The 20,827-nt window shown below is 34.4% G+C and overlaps 1 protein-coding gene across 1 annotated transcript; it reads left to right on the top strand.

Annotated features, from left to right (window-relative positions):
* Positions 1 to 18,732, top strand: LOC129254668 (4-hydroxyphenylpyruvate dioxygenase-like). Its single transcript, XM_064111561.1, has 14 exons — positions 1 to 53; positions 168 to 194; positions 401 to 463; positions 1,934 to 2,038; positions 2,571 to 2,622; positions 3,415 to 3,497; positions 4,207 to 4,296; positions 4,934 to 5,037; positions 10,872 to 10,949; positions 12,234 to 12,396; positions 13,687 to 13,875; positions 14,561 to 14,683; positions 16,260 to 16,381; positions 17,206 to 18,732. Exons 1-13 carry the CDS (start codon positions 51 to 53, stop codon positions 16,338 to 16,340), a joined length of 1,161 nt encoding a protein of 386 aa, XP_063967631.1. The 5' UTR covers positions 1 to 50; the 3' UTR covers positions 16,341 to 16,381; positions 17,206 to 18,732.
* The last annotated feature ends 2,095 nt before the right edge of the window (positions 18,733 to 20,827 follow it).

The raw sequence follows: 20,827 nt of genomic DNA, 5'->3' as shown, positions 1-20,827 counted from the left end.
TAATTTTGCCACAACGTGAGTGCTTGCGATCGATTCTGACCACTGCGAATATGGTAATATTATTTTCATGTTTTTAGCAATTATTGTTATATATTGTTATATTTAATGAATGGAAGCTTTTTATTTAATTATTTATACGGTATATTTCTTTTTCGTTTTATCCACAGACAACCTACACAGACAAAGGAGCGAAGGTAAGGAATATGAATTATTTTGGGTACCGTATACGGTACGTAGACGTTACTTTACTTGTAAAAATTGTATTGCGTTGTTTGTAAATGTACCGTAGCTAGCTTCGCATGTTTCATGTGTGTAATACAATTTACAAGACCTCCGAATTAATGTTATTTTTTATAAATAATTAATGGATTTTGTGTTACATTTGTATCATTCTATGTAGCCGGATGTCGGCCGATTCGTCGCATTTGACCACATCTCTCTTTGGGTCGGCAATGCGCTGCAAGTAAGTATCTGAACTTTGTAAAGCTGAAGACAAGGAATGCTTATGGTGCAAGATGATCCAACATCATGTACATGGCACACATCCAAAGCAAGACAAGCGTTGTGATTGGATGATTGCGGTGGTGTGTCTGGGGGCTTGGCTTTGGCTTTGCACCTGCTAGCTGCTTGGTCCTTGGAATGGACCTAGCCAAGCTAGATTTTATTTAATTTTCATAGATAAGATTTTGTGATGAAAAAGTCTTCAACTAAATCATGCTGAATTATTGTGATGGTAGTTATTAATTATATTACATGTTCATAAGGAATCACACCAAGTTTTACAGGGGGAAAAATGTAAACATAAATCCAGATATTTCAGGGGAGTGTTTCATCAACATTTTCATCCGACAAGTTGTCAGATCTGACATCTCTCTCTGATGTTGATTGGCTGAGAGGTACTGTTACTATGGTAACTGTCGGATAAAACGGGACTTGTCGGATAAAACGTCCGACAAGTCCTTTCATGAAACGCCCCCCTGGTCTTAATTTTTGTTAATTCCATTTGATAAAAAACATCAGTAAACTCAAACCGCATTGATTTTACGCAAAAAGAAAAGTTATCAAATGGAATGGGTCTAGCTGCAAAATTTGGATTTTGGGGCTTTATATTAAAAAATTATAAATTAACAGTTGAGCCTTATGAAAAAAAGATGTAGGCCTACATGTAAGTCGGTGTTAACGTGTATGACACCATTTTTAATTAGCCCTCATTGGAATGCCTGTGAAAATGTATATTTTCTATAACTAGATTAATCCTAGTAAAAGCTGCCACTTATTTTTTATTCATTCAACTTTGACTGCCCTGCTCCCCCCAAAAAATGTGCTGACCAAACCTAATTTTCATAAACTACATTTTGTGTTAAAACGATAAATACTGACATTAATGAAAATGTCTAATTGCATATAAGCAGAGGACACACTTGTGCCTGAACGACCCTGATCTCCATACAAAAAGAAATCTAGGAGCTTTTTCATGTCATACCTACCTTTTAAAATGTTTGTTTGATTTTCTCTTTTTTTTTCAAGTCTTTGTTGGTCTTCTTGACCTTGCCTTCTTTTAAGCATTCAAGTGAACCTGAACCTTTCTCAGGTCTAAATATTGTCAGGAAAATGATGTTCAGTGATGCCTCTTAGAAACCTCACAATAAGTTGTATTTTCAGAACATATTTTTCTTATTTACTGATTTCATTTTTTTTCTCATATAAAAGTATGTATATAGCTGTTGGCTTATGAAGAGTAAAGCCCTAAATATTTTGAACAATAGATAATAGCCGAAATCGTGAGAAGTTCAGATCTGTAGAGTGGCCTTATATACTTTTTTTTGTTTTGTTTTTTGGAAGGGGGCAAATGATATAAAGCAGGGACCTTAACTACAAGCACAAGATAATTTTCTCATGTCTTGATCAATAAACTTGTATGTTCTTATAATAGGCTGCTACTTTTTACTGTGTGCGAATGGGTTTTGAACCCTACGCCTACAGAGGCCTGCAAACTGGAAGCCGGCAAGTCTGTACCCATGTGGTCAAGCAAGGAAAGGTAAGTATTCGATTCTATTTGCCTATCCCTTATGAGCCATTGTCACTTTTCTTATTTTTTCCTTTGTATTTTTTTATCTCTCTCTTGATCTGTACATGTAATATACACTTTATCTTTTGTACCCGGTAGTTTTATTGGTACCAAAGTAAAGTCTTAAGTGTGACAAAGGATTTCTATTTGCCTGTTTCCAGAGCTGCAAGTTGAAAAAAAATTGAAATCACAACCTGGAAATAATCCTTCTTTTCTGTGTACAAACCTATGGAATCACTACCATCCTGACCAAATGTGTCAACACGTAATTCAGGTCGTTAAGAAGCTCAATAAAGCTGATGAAACCCGTTATTTAAATTTTTTTTTAAGCAGTCAAGCGGTGAATATGCATAAAACTTACGCTGTGTTGTAATATGTAGCTTATACATGTATGTTTCCTATTTAGCAATTTCACTTATAGCTCCAGGCTTGGGTCTTCAAACTTGAAAATGACATTTGATGCAGCTATCACAAGTATGCATTTTGTCATCTCATTTTTCAGATCATCTTTGCTCTTCATTCACCATTGAATCCTACAGGGGACACTACCGAAGGTAATTCTTTTTTTTTTTTGGGGGGGGGGGCATACAATGGCTTTTATTGTCATGCAAACTCTATAAATATTAAGCTTATTGCCCCCTTTTTTTCTTGTTACTGGATGGCTATATGTACATCTAGATGTACTAGGGTATGAAAGTTGCTTGAAGTTTGTTGATGTAGTGACTGTCCTGAAATCTAGACCCCAGGGAAAGAGGAGTGTACAAATTTTATACTTTCTGGATGCAACAACCTGGTGGTGGGTCTTTCATAAATTTGTTTGTAAGTTACAAGTGACTGTACAGACGACTGGGGATCCTCTCTTATGGTAAATGTTACATGTACGCACCGAATTCCATTGAGGTTCATATAGTGCCTATGAAAGGATCTCCAGTCATTCATAAAGTTTCTCTTAAATTACAAACAGCTTTATGAAAAACCTACCTGGTTGATATTATTTTGTCGTAAAGGGACCATTATGAGCGTAAAAATTAATATTAGGGAAAGATGTAGTAGCGACAATAAATGTGCTTTGCTGGCTTTTTGGGAATGGCAATATTCAGTAGCCATTTCAAATTGTCTAGTCCAAAACAGAAGAGCAATATCTTAAGTTCATGTTGCAGTAAATCTATGTAGCTCCAGCTGACTACTCAACATATCAAATTCTTAATTTTTAGGACTTGTGAATGTGATAAATTGATGTCTATTGAGAACATTCGCTGTTTATGTACTGTTTGTACTTATATTGTTTAAAGAAAAATGGAAGGAAAGAATTTACCTTACACTCTTTTCCAATTTTTTATTGACAGAAATGGGAGAACACATGAAACTACACGGGGATGGTGTAAAGGACATTGCTTTTGAAGTAGAAGATTTGCACGGTATTGTTGAGGTAATTCTTTTTAACTGATGTATTTTGTTTGCATTTATATTTTTACAAAGATCAGGAATAATCTGCTTGTATTGTATACTCATGATATCCTTTCCAAGTAGATTTATGTTATATTTACAATGATGACTCTGAAATTGAGTATATACATGTAATCTACAATATTTCTTTTGTGAAATTGTGAATTAAGTTGTTCAATAGTATGAAGACAGATGATTGCAGTATAACTTATGAAGTATTAGTATACAAATAATGAATGTTTATGAGTGCAATGGACAGAATATTTCATGAGGTGAAAGATGAAATGATCCTTTCAACGAGGCGTCACTGAATATTTCATCACCGAATGAAGTATTCTGTCCATAATTGTATGAATGAATATACATTCATTATTTACTTTATAAGACACCCCAAAATAAATCCTTGTCATGTGACATTTAAAAAATTTGGATGCAAAACTAGATGCAGTGCGAGCGCATACATACAACGTGCTGCAAAAACAAGGGTTTTTACATGTAGTGCTGGTGGTCTCGGCGCGCACGTGCAATGGACAAAATCATTTGGATCCAAAATTGCATGATGAATGGATCCAAACTTGCACAGATAATTACGTCATTGTAAATGGGCTGAAGGATCGATATCAAACAACCGATCAAATGACAAGGATCTATTTAGGTGTCATGTAAAACATTTTACCTGAATCTTATTGCAGACTGCTGTTAAGAGAGGGGCTATTGTGTTGAGACAACCTTGGGAAGAATCAGATGAAAATGGGACAGTCACATTTGCTCAGATACAGACAGTGAGTTTTTTATTTCACCTTGTCACCCATCTTTTGTGTGTGTGTGTGACTTGTACTTTTCTCTCTTGCCCATTGGCATTCCCCCTTTTTTTTTTCTTCTGTATTGTAGAATCAATCTTTCTCATTAGATTATGGGCCTTTTCACACGTGAAACTCGAATCATTGTAATAATGATTGTAATTGTGATTCTAATCATGTTCTAGTTTGCTTTCACACTTGCGAAATATTCGTCATTAGCTTTATTTTTTATGAGAATCATCATTCGAAAATATGATTTTGTACTGTGTGACAGGGCAGTCAGTCACTTAATCATTTTGGAACTTATTGTCACAAAATTTGTCATTCCAACTCTTCGTCAACAATCCATCAATATGTTTTTGAAAATCAGTTTTTGTCTCCATTGATACATTACATGATGCATTATATTTTGTTTATGTCTTTCTAAGTTTATCGATACAAGGATTTTTATTCCAAATTTATCCCTCTTTTTTTGCTGTAATTGTGAATTCATATCAGCCCATTATGTTTTATGTGTTTGCTTGTTTACATTTCTTGAGAGACAAAAGAGTGAGGGGTAATGTCATTATTGTTGCCCTTTCTGAAATATTTCATATTCGTTATTATTTTTGTTTGATAGTATGGAGAGACCATTCATACGTTTCTTGAAAGGAAAGGATATTCTGGACTCTTTTTACCAGGATACAAGAAACCACTCTATTCAGATCCTCTCCTTGCCTCACTGTAAGTAAACTACAAAAGCACGTACACTGTAATTTCTATCATTCCAATTTTTACTGAGAATAAGACACCTGTTAAAGGGGAATGAAACCTTTGGAAATATTAGGCTTGTGTCGAAACAGAAAAATCAAAGAATAAGAACAAAGAAAGTTTGAGAAAAATTGGACAAATAATGAGAAAGTTATGAGCATTTGAATATTGCAATCACTAATGCTATGGAGATCCTCATGTTGGCAATGCGACAAGGATGTGTGATGTCACGTGTGAACAACTTTCCCTTTCATGGACTATAAAATACCCCCAAAATGTTTCTTTTTGCTTTTTCTTATGGTGATAGAAACTCTTTATCCATGATGTATTCTTTATAAATCTATATAACATGCCCTCCTATAGAAAGAACACATGATCTACAGATGTGATAAAAGAGGCAGTTTAAGTGAAATATATACTAAAGTAATGGGGAGAGTTGTTCACAAGTGACATCACACATCTTTGTCGCATTGCCAATGTGAGGATCTCCATAGCATTAGTGATCGCAATATTCAAATGCTCATAACTTTTTAATTATTTGTCCGATTTTTCTCAAACTTTCGTTGGTCTGTTTCTTTGATTTTTCTGTTTTCACACAAGTTATATTGTTCCAAAGGTTTCATTCTCCTTTAAATTACTTTTTATGGTATTCCTGTTCACCAAGTATTCATTTAATGGTTGCATTCAACATTATGCCAAGTGATATATATCGTTCTAGTGCATTCAGAAGATAAAATACAGCTGACTGAAAACCCTATTTTGGTAAACTGTAAACCTTTATGAAAGGGGTCCCAGGCGCAACATCCCCATATTACAGTTAGTATTCCATTGAATGTCATGTTAGGAGCTTATGTGATACGCCTGTGGAACGAACAAAGTGCCCATTAAAAAAAGAATAGGACAGTTGGGAAAAGAAGCCTGTAATAAGCCTATGTACAAATGTTTGTTGTTATTAGACCTTGTAGATCAGAGCATTGCATATTTTCAACCAGCATTTGATACACCTACACACAGCAGTTTTAAATATAGTCTAGCCACCTGGTACCCTATCTGCTTATCCACAATATTTTTTATATATTATATTTGCTTGTTAAAGTTGCAGGTATGTTTTATAATACATTATTAAAACATGCATGTACAGTATATGTATCTGTGCCAGAGACATTTGAACTCTTGATACAAACCTTGAGTTGACATATTTTGTGATATTTTCCTTTTTGTTTGCCTCAATGTTTATTGAATAGCATAACTTGACATGAATCTACATGTAAACAGTAGTAGTGCACATGTACTGTACATGTACATGTTCCTGTAATTGCATCAAAGTGCATAAAATAAGAAAATCAATAATTGCTGGTACATGTATATCTAACGGAAGTGGTTTTTTATTATTGTGAGTATAATGCATATAGGCTGAATCAACTTGATTAACGTTATTCTGACCTACTTTGACAAAAGGGAGCAAGTCACATATTAACCAAAATTAAGTTTCTAATGTATGAGATTTTATTTTCTAAGAAGATTTATTCTTCCAGGCTAAATTTCAAAGAATAAAAAACACTGATCCTTTTGTGATATCTGGCTGTTTTTTGTTGCAACTTTGAGATTCAACTGTAAAAGATATCTTTTTGGAGATCTGTGGATTATTTTATTGATTAATATGATATATGCAATCACATTCTACTAAAATGTGCACTATGCCAGGGTAAAATTGTATGGGATAACATGCAAATCTGGCTTAAATAAAGATTGGAAAGATTTATATCTTAAAGGGGAATGAAACCTTTGGAATAAGTAGGCTTGTGTCGAAACAGGAAAATCAAAGAAACAGATCAACAAAAGTTTGAGAAAAATCAAACAAACAGTGAGAAAGTTATGAGAATTTGAATATTGCAATCACTAATGCTATGGAGATCCTCCAATTGGCAATGCGACAAGGATGTGTGATGTCACATGTGAACAACTTTCCCTTTGATGGACTATAAACTACCCCTAAAATGTCTCTTTTTGTTCTTATGGTGATACAAACTCTTTATCCATGACCATGATGTATTCTTTTAAAATCTGTATTACATGCCCTTCTATAGAAAGAATACATGATCTACTGATAGATATGATAAAAGAGGCAATTTAAGGACGTTCCACAGTTATGTTTGTGCGCATCATGATCTGCGCATATTTTACACTCTGCGCGCTGACGTCACAATGGATGAACTTGTGATTTAATCAGCTGTAGGTAATGTGAGCTGATTTTTTTCCTTATCTACATTAACTGCAGATCTGATGTGTTATTTTATGAAGCTAATAAACTGGAATTATTCCATGGACCATTTTTTTAAATTCCTCTACAATTTCAAAATAGTTTCTCTGTTGTGCTGCAAAGTATGATGATTATGACCCCCGAGTATGAATAAATGGAAAAGTGGTTCGGAATTTTTCCTCACAGATACTGCTTTTGGCGCGTTTTCGGGTGTTTTAAGAAGCATATTTGCTCTAATCAGAGTGCTGATAGTTTCAAAACAAGCACATGAACCCATATTTTTTAATGTTTGCACCTCTTAGGTATACCTTCCTGAACAACTTTGCAAAGTTTGGTGAAAATGACATGGATTTTGAATAAAGTGCAGCATTTCTTATACTTCTCAAGTTTGTTATTGAAATTTGACATTTTTGAGGTTATATCTTTCCCGCAATTTCTAAGAACTGAGAGTGTTGTTAGACTTAAATGAGCAAACAATTGACAGCAATCGATAGATTATCCATCTTACGGATACAATTATTATTTCAAAATTTGACGAAATTTTCATGGATTTTGACTGATTAATAGGGCTTTAATCTCAATGTTGTGATCTCGTGAGGTCTAAAAATGCCGAATTCTTTTGGATGCGCAATTCATAAGAACATCATCCATTTTGGGTTAACTTTTAAGCTCTATAGCAAAAAATCAAGCACATGGACCGATGTTAATTTTTGCATATTTGGAATATTCAGGTGCTTAAGTATCTATGTGCAAAGTATGATGAAAACGACATGGATTTTCAATGTTTGGGAGCAAGACTACGGAACCACTCGCATTTTAGACGGTATTAACAGACTTTTGCTTGTTTTCGGTGCATTTTGGGCTGTTTCAAGCCAACGCGCAATACTTTGGACACTGATAATTTGAAAACGAGCACATGGACCCCAAATTTGTAATGTCTTAACTTCTTTAGAATATATTTTTCTACAAATCTAGAGAGTATGATGAAAATGACATGGATTTTGAATGTTTGGGAGCAGGACTAAGGAACCATTCATATTTTAGACATTTTGGACGGTATTAGACTTTTGCCCGTTTTAGGCGCATTAAAGACTGTTTAAAGCCAACTCGCAACACTTTGGACACTGATAATTTGAAAACGAGCACATGGACCCCATAATTTTAACATCTTAACTTCTTCAGAATATATTCCTTTACAAATCTAGAGAGTATGATGAAAATGACATGGATTTTGAATGTTTGGGAGCAGGACTGAGGAACCATTCGTATTTTAGACATTTTGGACGGTATTAGACTTTTGTCCGTTTTAGGCGCATTATAGACTGTTTTAAGCAAACTCGCAACACTTTGGACACTGATCATTTGAAAACGAGCACATGAACCCCATAGTTTAAACATCTTAACTTCTTCAGAATATATTCCTCTATAAATATAGAAAGTATGACGAAAATAACATGGATTTTGAATGTTTGGGAGCAGGACTAAGGAACCATTGGCATTTCAGACATTTTTGGACGGTATAATCAGACTTTTACTTGTTTTCGGCGCATTTTGGGCTGTTTCAAGCCAACTCGCAACAGTTTAGACACTGATAGCTTAAAAACGAGCAAATGGAACCCATGTTTCTAATATTTTAACGTCATCAGAATATATTCCTCTGTAAATCTAGAGAATATGTTGAAATTGACATGGATTTTGAATGTTTGGGAGCAAAACTACGGAACTATTCGCATTTTAGACGGTATTATTAGACGTTTGCACGTTTTCGGCGCATTTTAGGTGGATTTCAATATTTTCAAGCCAACTCGCAACACTTTGGACACTGATAGTTTAAAAACGAGCACATGGACCCCATATTTTTAATATCTTAATGTCTTTAGAATATATTCCTCTACAAATCTAGAGAGTATGATGAAAATGACATGGATTTTGAATGTTTTGGAGCGAAATATGGAACCATTCGCATTTTAGACGGCATTATTAGACTTTTGCACGTTTTGGGCGCATTTGGGCGATTTTCATGCCAACTCGCATCACTTTGAACACTCATAGTTAAAAAAAAGAGCACATGGACCCTATATTTTTAATATTTTTATGTCTTCAGAATATATTCTTCTACAAATCTGGAGAGAATGATGAAAATGACATTGGATTTTGAATGTTTTGGGACAAAACTACGGAACCATTCGCATTTTAGACGGCATTATTAGACTTTTGCACGTTTTGGGCGCATTTGGGCGATTTTCATGCCAACTCGCATCACTTTGAACACTCATAGTTAAAAAACGAGCACATGGACCCCATATTTTTAACTTCCCTACACCTTCGATATGCATTCCTCTACAATTTAGCCGAATTTGATGAAAATGACATGGATTTTGAAAAAAGTGCAGCTTACAAAATACTTTTTTAATTTTTGAGTAGATTCACGTCTTTGAAGATTTGTTTTTTCCGAGTTTTTGCACCATTCTTGCCAAATGAGGGCGCTGCTGACTCCAAATAGATATAGTTCTACCAATTAAAAGACTTTTTCTTTCTTTTGTATACACTTTGTTATATATCTTGAAAATCTGATGAAGTTTGATGCGGTATCTACTGAGTAAAGATGATTTACACTCATTTGGTGAATTCGTGAGGTCTAAGAGGGGCATAATTCTCTTGATTGCGCAAGATTGCATATCATTCAAATACGGCGACTTTGAAGACCCGTAGAAAAAAAATAAGCACATGAACCTATGTTATTTTTTGCATTTTCATAATGCATAGATACCAAAGTAACTCTCTGCAAAATTTGGTGAAAATGACATGGAATTCATTTTAACTGTGGAACGTCCTTAAGTGAAATATAAACTAAAGTAATGGGGAGAGTTGTTCACAAGTGACATCATGCATCTTTGTGGCATTGTCAATGTGAGGATCTCTATAGCATTAGTGACCGCAATTTTCACATGCTCATAACCTTCTCATTATTTGTCCGATTTTTCTCAAACTTTTGTTGATAAATGTATGTTTCTTTGATTTTTCTGTTTTCACACAAGCTATCTTGTTCTAAATGTTTCATTCTCCTTTAAAGCATTTTCTAATCCAAGGTCTTATTTCTAATCAATTAATAAATTTATTTATTATGTTAAAATATATGAGGGGGAAAAAGTGAATCTATAACACATGAATAGCAGTCTAGTGATGCAATGGATACAGAAAATAGAATTAAGTACAGTTTGAATGAAACTAAAGGAAAAAATGGGTATATAGTATGCAAAGTAACTTCAAATACATTTGAAGAGCATTTCCAAGCTGATTTGATGGGCAGTGAGGCTTTCTGGCTACTATTACTACTAATCAGTAACATGTTACTGGGATGGTGAATGTGACAAAGTTTAATTTGCCACTGTCATATTTACCATTGGTTAATAATAATGATAATAACATCATATTTTACCCAGGGTAGCCACTTTAGTGCTGAAAGCTGTTCCCAGCGGGTCCTGCTTAACATGATTATGGCATTATTACCCAGGCTTTATTGGTTTACCATCTGTATCTCTTTTAGGCCAGCAGCAAAGTTGGCATTCATTGATCACATAGTTGGAAATCAGCCAGACAATGAGATGGTCAGCATAGCAGACTGGTGAGTATTAATGAAAAAAAATATGAAGTGAATCATCTAAAATTCAATTCTTTTCAATTCAAGGTCTATTGAAAACATGAGTCGCAGCCACATGTTTACAAAGTACAAACAATTAATAGATTCATTACATACATGTATTTCAAACATTAAAAAACAGCAACATTTATAAATACTAAGATAAGAAATATGTATGTATATAGTTAATAAGGCAAGACTACTTAAGCAATAAATAAATATATATATATATATATATATATAAGACAATGAAGAGTGGTAAAATAAGAACAATGAAAACAAGATAAGCAAGTTGTAAAAGATCATTAAAAATATATGGATATTAAATAAAAGTGTTGCTTTCCTCATCCATTTGAAAAAAAATTGATATTGCAAAGGGTATTGCTTTCGAAGGAATAATGGGTATATTGCGCATGTCTTCATTCAAGAGATCTATAAAATTGCTGAAAAGTGCCCCCATGAATTGCTCCTGTGTTCATTGAGATGTAAATTCTTACTGGAATGCTCCCCAGGGAGAGGAGAAAGTGCATACATTGTGTGGTATCATATTATAGCACATTCTGGACTCGTACCACTTCAAGCAGTCCAAGAGAGATTACATTTGCATTTAGTATTGCCTTATTCTAGCAATCTCAACTTTGGCGAAATTACCCATGCTGTCTAGCATTTTCCTGGAAATCTGAGTCAAGAAATGTTTAACACGTGCATTTAATGGCAGTGCAAGCCACCCACTTGTTTTCAAAACCAGATAGGCTGGTTTTTTTTTTCTTGTCTTCTCCATTATATCAAGCGCATTGATATGAAATTATATTCATCTTGATGAGGTCTCAATCTATATTTTAAAAAAAATTCACTTGTAATTTTAGAGAGTTCAATTTTTCAATGCCCCAGCATGAGAAAATACTGAAAAGGTATAATTGACAATGAAATGGAATTTAGCTTATTCAATTAAAGTTAGGTCAAGCAGTTGACTGCAGGTGTAGATGCTAACAAGCCAATAGGGAAGACTCATTCAATTTCTCTCATGGATGCATCTTCCTCCCTAAACATATTGTGTATTATGAGTATTTTTTTATCTATGAATTTCATCATGCTATCCTCCAGTTAAATTCAATCCAATTGCACCACTGGAAGAGAGAAAAATCACTCTAATTGGATCAAGATCAATCTTTTCCCATAGGATACACAATGATATTTCTTAAATGTTGTCGCAAAGGAATAGGGTACACTATAAAAATTACTTTTATATTTAATTTCTTGATGCTATAGGTATGAGAAGAATCTGATGTTCCACCGGTTCTGGTCTGTTGATGACTCACAGATCCACACCCAGTATAGCGCCCTCAGGTCAATCGTGGTGACCAATTATGAGGAGACTATTAAGATGCCCATCAATGAACCAGCTGATGGAAAGAGAAAGAGCCAAATCCAGGTATTTAAACATGTTTGTTATATTCATGGTGGGGGCATTTTGTGAGACATATCACTATGAAAAAAATAATGAGAATATACAAGTCGGCAGAACAGATAGGCCATTTTATATAAAATACATTTTAGCATTTATTCATTAGCATTGATTTGATATAAATGATTTTTTGTCTTTTGGCCATCAAGAGCCTGTCAAGTTCACCCTGACACTACCTTAATAGAATAAATATTGGTTCATGAGTGGGTTCATTTCCAATTCGTCTAATGCCAATTTGTCCAATTGCCAACTCGTCTCCGTCTAATAACCAGTTGGTCCAATAACCATTTAGTCCATATACCATTTGGTCTAATTGGACTAAATGTTGAATTGTGCAAAATGAAGGAAAATGAAATGGATATTAACCAACTGGTTATGAGTCTATGAGATGAAATGGTCATAGACGAAATGGTGATTAGATGAAGTGATGATTGGACCAAATGGTTGTTAGACAAAATGACGATGGATGGAATGGCATTAGACTAAATGAAAGTAGACCATGTGGCAAGTGGACGAGCTGGCAGTTGGCGATTTACCCATGAGTGAATATGTGAGTGAGGATCTGATTAGATTATGAATGCTTTGAAATTCAGAAGTTAAAGGGAAGTCCACCCTGAGAAGAAAATATTGGTTTTATTAAAAGCAGTAAAAGGAGAGGAAAAAATTACTGGTAACGAAGTTTTATTGAAAATTTTAAAAGTTTTACCCGTAATATTGTGACTGACATCACATGCGAGCAACTCATGCATCATATGCCATGAAATAAAATTGCCATAAATCCCAAATTTGTTGAGGTATATTAAAAATTTAACATTTTTCTTTTATTGAAAAATCTACAATTAATGTGTCAGATTTATATTTTGATTATGCCAGCCACCAGGAAAAAACTGTAAATTGTGCAAGAAAACACACAATTTATGGTATTTCATGTACATGACAGATGAGGGAGCTGTTTGCATATGACGTAATGAAGACAAGATTGTAAAAATCCATACTTCTGTTATTCTTTGATGAATTTTTGATAAACCTTTGTCAACAGGCCTCTGTCATGTTTCTCTTTACACTAAATTTACCTTGACATCAGGGTACACCTCTAAATGTGCCATGTATTACATACATTGCATATAGACCTATGACAAGAGATCAACTTGTCTTCTCAGTTTGATGTCCTTTTATTAAAGTAGTAGGATTTCAAGGTACTTGTCAAGAGAAGCATGTGTAAAATGCCTCTCTGCTTTGGCCACTTTCTTGTTGCAGGAATACGTTGATTACTATGGTACAGCGGGTGTACAGCACGTTGCCCTGAACACACCAAACATTATTGATACCATCAGCGCCCTCAAGGCTAGAGGAATGCAGTTCCTATCCATCCCTGACAGCTACTACAAAAACCTGAGGGAAAGACTGAAGACATCCAAAGTCAAAGTTACAGAAGATCTTGATGAGGTGAGTACCTTGCCCTAGGTCACTGCTCTCCAATAGGAATAATCAAAATGCAGATTAGCAGGGGTGTACCTAGGATTTACCGGTGGGGGGTGTTTCCCCCCTAAAAAAAAAAAAAAAAAAAAAAAAAAGTAACCATTGCTTACAGTGTGTGTTTGAATGCTTTTGAATCCTACTATATAGGCAATATACATCTTTCACATTGCTTTCCACATTCCCCTTTTGTAGCGGATATGATGATTGGTAATGAAAAGATGCTTGCCGGATTCTTGCATCCAACTTTTGTTAAGGTTACAAAAATCCATCCTTTACCTCTTCTAGGCCACCAGGTAGTTTCACAAATGTGTAAATCTGACTAAAAATTGCACATAAATTCCCAGTTGCATGCATGCAATGTATAAAACGTTAATGTATTGGTAAGATCATTATCAGAAGATGCGCACTACTTCATACCCATGAACGAAGTTACGTATTAGATATATTGGTATGTTATCATGACCAAGTCAAACTTAACTCTGCCAAACACCCTTGGGTATAATTTTTTCAGATAGACCCAAAGAACTTACATTAAAAATCATACAAAAAATAGTGAAAATGAGAATTACAGAATATGAATATTCTTGATTTTTATAGAGAGATGTTTTGAGTCCCTTTTTGATGTCATGAGCCTTGTTGTGTCTTCTTGCAGATTCAGAAGCTCCAGATCTTGATTGATTTTGATGACAATGGTTACCTGCTGCAGATCTTCACCAAACCAGTCCAAGATCGACCAACGCTCTTCCTGGAGGCCATCCAACGAAAGAACCATCAGGTAATTCATTCATTCTTAGCTTCTCTTCTAATGATAATAACAGACAAGTTGTTCGTAAGTTAAGAGTGACTTTTAAGAACGACTGGTGATCCTTTCTTGTGGTAAGTGATATTCACCATTTGGTGATTATTTAATGCGCAAGCAAAGTTCACCAGTCATTCTTAAAGTCACTCTTTACTTACGAACAGCTTTATGAAACACCCACCAGGGGCCTGTAAAACAAAGTTTATTGCTTGACCATAGGGCTGATTTTAATGATCGATTGCATTGATCACTATGTGCAGTCAAACCTATAAATCAACTATAAATAGACAAGCTTTTTGTTTTTCTAAAGGTGCTTGTAAGTTACTTAATTTTGCACACCAGGAACAAATTCTCTGGCTGAAATAGACATCAAATTTTCCATTAGGATTTATCTAAGTAATATTGATTTCTAATAACTCTACTCAAATTTCTAAACTGAGAAGTTTTGCACTCAACAAGAAGTTTGATCTACAAAAATCGTATTTCAAATTCAGACGATAAGAACCAAAAATGAATAAGAAAATTTACTTAGCACCAAAGAAGATGAATTTTGCTTGCAGTTCACCTGGAGTTAGCAAAGATTATTCGTAATTAGCTCACAGGATATTTTCCCAAATCTTATTTTATTATGTTTTGTTGTCAGATTTCTTGAAATTCTGAAGCATGATAGTGATAGAGCATTTACAATAACCACCGACCAATCTCAAGAAATTTCTGACTTACGGAGAGATAGAGAATTTAAAGAATAAGCAATTATAAAGAGAGGAAATAGATAATTTATGATGTGTGTATTTTTTAGTATGTTTGGGTGCATGAAAATCCAGAATTTCAAATCAGGGGTAGTGTTAGCCATTTTATAAATTTACCATTTAGAGGTAGATTATTCCATTGTCTTAATTTTGAATTATTTTTCACTGTGGTTATTGTTACTGGATAAAATGTTGATGGCATCTTCCAATTTCTGAGGGTTGTTTTATGAAGCTGTTGGAAAGTTATGCCTCAATTTAATGCTTACACCATGAAGGATTACCCTTTCTTGTGCTAAATGAGATTCTTAAATTACCCCTGTTTATAACATGATTTGAGTGCATTTCCTATAAGTATAACCCTAATAAAACTTGGAATAAGAGGACATTTTCTTGCGAGGTGCTTGTTGAAAATAGGTCTTCTAATTTGATGATTGATTTCAACTGTAACTGAGGATAATTTTATGGAGCACCCAAGAAATAGTTAATAGTCATTTGTAAAGTTGTGTATAATTTACAAACACCTTTATGAAACACGCATTGGGAGGGTGTTTCATAAATGTATTGGCATGTTACAAATTACTTTATAAATAACTTGTGACCCTTCCTTGGAAGCTAAATCAACGCCAATGAAAATTTGGGGTACGTCATTCACCAAAACAAAGGGTCACCATTCATGTGTAAAGTCATGTGTAATTAAAAAAACAGCTTTATGAAACAAGCACACAGTTCATATTATGATCGTTTATCCTGCATAATATGTGCTACAACTTGATTTCCATTCTCTTTTCATTTATTCTGTGTAGGGATTCGGTGCCGGAAACTTCAAATCGTTGTTCGAGGCCATAGAAATGGACCAAGAGGAGAGAGGAAATTTGCATAAATAAATAGCGCCACCAATGTATTCTACGAGAGACTACTCTTCTGTGTCAGTAAATGAAGCTGCATCCTTCTCATCTTCTTTCTCATTTTGTTCTTGCCCTGTTAGATTTTCTCATATTATTCTGGACTTGTGTATTACAACCTGTCCCTAAAGACTGCTTAACGGAGATACAAATATGTTGCTCATAGACATTTGTTCTTTATGAACAGGTTCCAAAGTAGTGCTTTAATTTTCAAGGGAAACAGACAATGTGATCGTTATGGACACATGGGGTGATGTTCTCATAGCAAAGCATTCCATGGAGATAACCTCGTGTTAACCTATAGCACTTTTTTATAGAGTGCCAGTTGCCAACCCATTTCCAAATTATGTAAATTCTGCAGTGAAAATTGTCAAAACAGATAATTTTTGTTGCAAAATGCAAGATAAAAGATGATATGAGGATACAACGAATGTCAGTGACTTATTTTGAACATTTTTCAATGTCATGATAGCTGAAACCAAATATTTCAAAGAAATGTGGACTAAAATTGTCCAATCTGGAGCTAAATCCAGCTTTTATTATGAGAATATCACCTATAGTCTACATGCTAGGAAGATTTTCAAATGTCTACTACATGTATTTGGAGCCATATTTCTTAGTTCTTTCATATGTAGTAGCATATATAAATCAAACTCATTTCTATCCATTAGCGACATTAGTGTTTTTCAAAATGCTTCTTGACAAAGTAATCAATGAAACATTGAAAGTTGCAGGAAGATTCATGTTAATCTAAGGTAAATTGGTCTTTTGCAAGTACTGTAGTGAGTAACTCTTTGGCTTGTGGTGAAAAGAAAGCATCCACGTGTGTTTATTTTCTTTATTGCAGATCATTCTCAGAAGCTGACATGTTGGAGGACAAACAATAAACAGTTGTTCATTAAAGTGTGATGAATCATAGTTGTTAATGGTCTAATGCACAGGTTTCCTATTGTTATACCTATCACTTTGACATCTTAGAACGCTTTATATTTGTTTTGCCTTTACAAGTAAATTCTTGATCAATGGCTGTCTTCTCTAACAAGAGCCTGTTTACCAATTCACCCATAAATGTGTCTATCATTATTATTTCAATGCTAAAGTGATTAAATGAACCTCCTAATGTGCATATCAATGTAATCAGTGATTATTTATTTGCAATCACTTATATTATTCATAAAGCCTGTATTCCACCAGTCAGTTATATGATATGCCTTTGCTCTGGATATCATTTTTGTGTATTTTTTCATGTGCAAATAATATTTTATTGATATTACTTTATGGAGGCTGACTGTTCAAATATTCTTATTTTTGTTGCAAACATTTCTCCTCTCATCATTGAGAAGATCGATTGTAAATCATGCTGATTGCAAAAAGGAGTATGTATATTTTGGTGAAAATGTATTATGGTTCAAGTTCAAGAATGCTACTGTATCATGCATGGATAATACATGTAGCAATTATGTTGAGGATGATTTCTCACAAAAAGACATGAATATAATATGGAAATCTAATTTAGTAGTGATGGGTTGATAAAGTCTCTTGTAGTTCCAAATAAAAGTGTTTTTTTGTAGTTTTCTGTGTATAGAAAGCAAAGACTTTGTCTAAACTGAGAGCGTGATGACTAAATAATATTAACAGAAGAGAAGAAAATTATATGCAATTGAAGTCTTAATAAAGTCATTAAATTATTTGTGATTCGTATTTCTTCAATGATCTTTGATACACGTGTCCTTAACTTCTTCATAGATTCATATTTAAGATTTTAAAAGAGGTAACAGTATGGAATGAATCAATCAATCCTTAATCGATTTCAGTATTACTTCTTCTTGGTAACATTTGTGTTATGTTTAACTCTCATCAAACCTTATCATTTAAAGATCCCTAACAGTTCAGAAACTTGAGTGATTCACGCTAGACTAGGAGGAAAGGGAAGATTCTGAATACATTCATTCTGACTTCTGCTCATTTAGTTTCTAATTTGCCTTGCCCATGTTTTTAGCATTAATACAATTTGTAGTACTGACAATCAAATTCTCACTGGAAATTATTTGAGTGGCGATATGAAATGCTTTTCTTTTTCTAGAGTAGTTGCACATAATTTGTTTTTCTTTTGCTCTTATTTTAGTGTGTGCAAATGTGTCTTCATCTGCATTTACTTGCTGATATGTTTGTAATGTATCTATTCAGAGCAATATGATTGTATAAAGTGCATTTATGTATACTATGAATATTGCATATTCATTGAGATGGATTTCTGAAATACATGGATCCTTAAAATATGTTGGATTGTTTTATGAAAAAGTGTACAGTATATTATATTTTTGACCCGAGTGAGATAGCCCTTGTGCAGCTTCATTAAATGAATCAGAAATAATGCTTGTTTTGTGTTCATCTAAATTTTATGATGAGTTTGTTTTATTCATTCTAATGTGCTTCAATGTTCAAATGATTTCAATAAATTCTGATCATCTAAAGAATATCATATGCTTTCAAAAATATACTGACAACTACAGCTTTAAGACTATATGATTTAGCTGGACAAGGGACATATATCTGTCATTGACCTTGTCAGAGAGTGGCAATAATCCAACCAATCTCATCTTTGAAAACTATTGATCCAATCAATTTTACCTATGGAAAGCTGTAGTATGTCCAAATCATAGAGACGGATTAATTAATTTATCCACCTCTTCTGGTCCCAATATGTCATCTAAGGATTAACTACACCGGTTATTAAAAAAAAAAGGACCACTCACTGGTCATAAATAGGGAAAATTACTGCATTCCAGATGGATAATGATGTTGCTGGCTTTCTGGAACTGTGATTAAATGAATCAATAGCAACTCTTATAACATCATCAGGTAAAAAATGATCCCTTGTAGTGGATGTCATCTCAAACATTCATGTGCAAATCCCCCCTTCCTCCCTCTCATCTATCTTGTCTTCGTTTCCCCCTTTTTCTCTCTCTCTCTCTTCTATTTCTCTCCCCCGCTAATCTTGTTCCTTTCCCCTCTCTTCTCTTGTGGGTAAACTTTTCATATTCCCCCCCCCCCCCTTCAAGCCTTATCTTTCTCCTCAAATTGGCTCTGGTTTCATGTCTGCAGTCTATCATTCCCCCATGCCTTATTTATTTTCTTGTCCTCTGTCTTGTTCTCAACTTATTACCCCCTCTCTCGCTCTCTCTCTCTCTCTCTGCAATTAAATGACACAAAAAGACACAGAGACTTAGGTTCATTTATTAATAATTTTCTTTTATTCGATTTCCATCTATTTACAAACATTTATTGTGTAGGTACATAAGGTCTACATTCTTGACGTTCTTTATCAGAGGTCCGTTTCATAAAGACTGATTATTGTAACTTTGACATAGTAACAAGGCTCAACAGCCAATAAAAAATAAAGGTTTCAATAGAGGGTACCACAATGAACAGGTTATAATTGTGATAATAATAATACTTTATGAAACGGGGCCTCATCTTATGCATGTTCATTCTAAATATTAATTTATACGCGTTTTGACACGCATAGAGAAAATAGGGATGTAACATGAAGCAATTGCCAACTTGATTCTGTATGCCTGAAAGCAAACCTGCCATCACTGGTGAGACGCTTGTTGAAACCCTTGCTGATTAGCAACCAGTGGCGCCGAAGGCGGAGAGGGGATAGACCTGTCAAAAAGTGAGGGACAAATAGCATTTGGGGGTCCTGCTAAATCCTCCACCCCCCCCCCCCCCCCACCCGACCAAACAAAATGGAGGAAGAAAAGAAGGGGGAAACATGGTTTATAAATGACCTATTTTTCACAAAGATTTTCGAATAGGTTATCTCAATGTGGATTTCACATTATTATAGCATTTCAACAGTGTTTTAGCTTTCTGGGGGTTATAAAGGAAAGTAACTTTATACCAAAGCCAATAAGCCAGTAAGTAAGGGTGTACCCAGGACCGCTCGGCGGAAGATGGTTTTGACACCCCTTTCCCCGTTTACACGTCTGGGTTTTAAATAAAAATCACCAAATTGTAAATCAAAACCTTCAAATTCACAACTGTAAATGCAAAAGTGTTACAGAAGATAGTTAAGGAATGCTAGTGACACTGAAGGCATATGGGCCATTCCATTGAATTAATATTTTTGTACGTCTGACCCACGTTCTCAATTATTACTTCAGTTCAATTCATGAACTACTAAAGCCATGATTATTTGAGAGCATTCATTTTTTCAACGCTCCCTCGCTTTCGATTTGCGTGACTGAGCCCAAGGAAAATTTAAGGATTATATTTCAGGAATTCATGAAGAGCATTCATTATCTCACCATAGTCATCTAATGCAAGCGCCAAGCGCTTGTTGATTTCTTTATAGAATTACACCTAAATAATGAGAAGTCATTTTATTCATGAACATGATGCATATCTCACTTATCAAATATTGCGGGCGCGAAGCGCGAGCTGAAAATTTTTGAAAATCAGAC

This window comes from Lytechinus pictus, chromosome 2 (assembly GCF_037042905.1).
Source record: "Lytechinus pictus isolate F3 Inbred chromosome 2, Lp3.0, whole genome shotgun sequence".
Lineage (NCBI taxonomy): Eukaryota > Metazoa > Echinodermata > Echinoidea > Temnopleuroida > Toxopneustidae > Lytechinus > Lytechinus pictus.
This window is presented reverse-complemented; position numbering and strand designations above follow the sequence as displayed.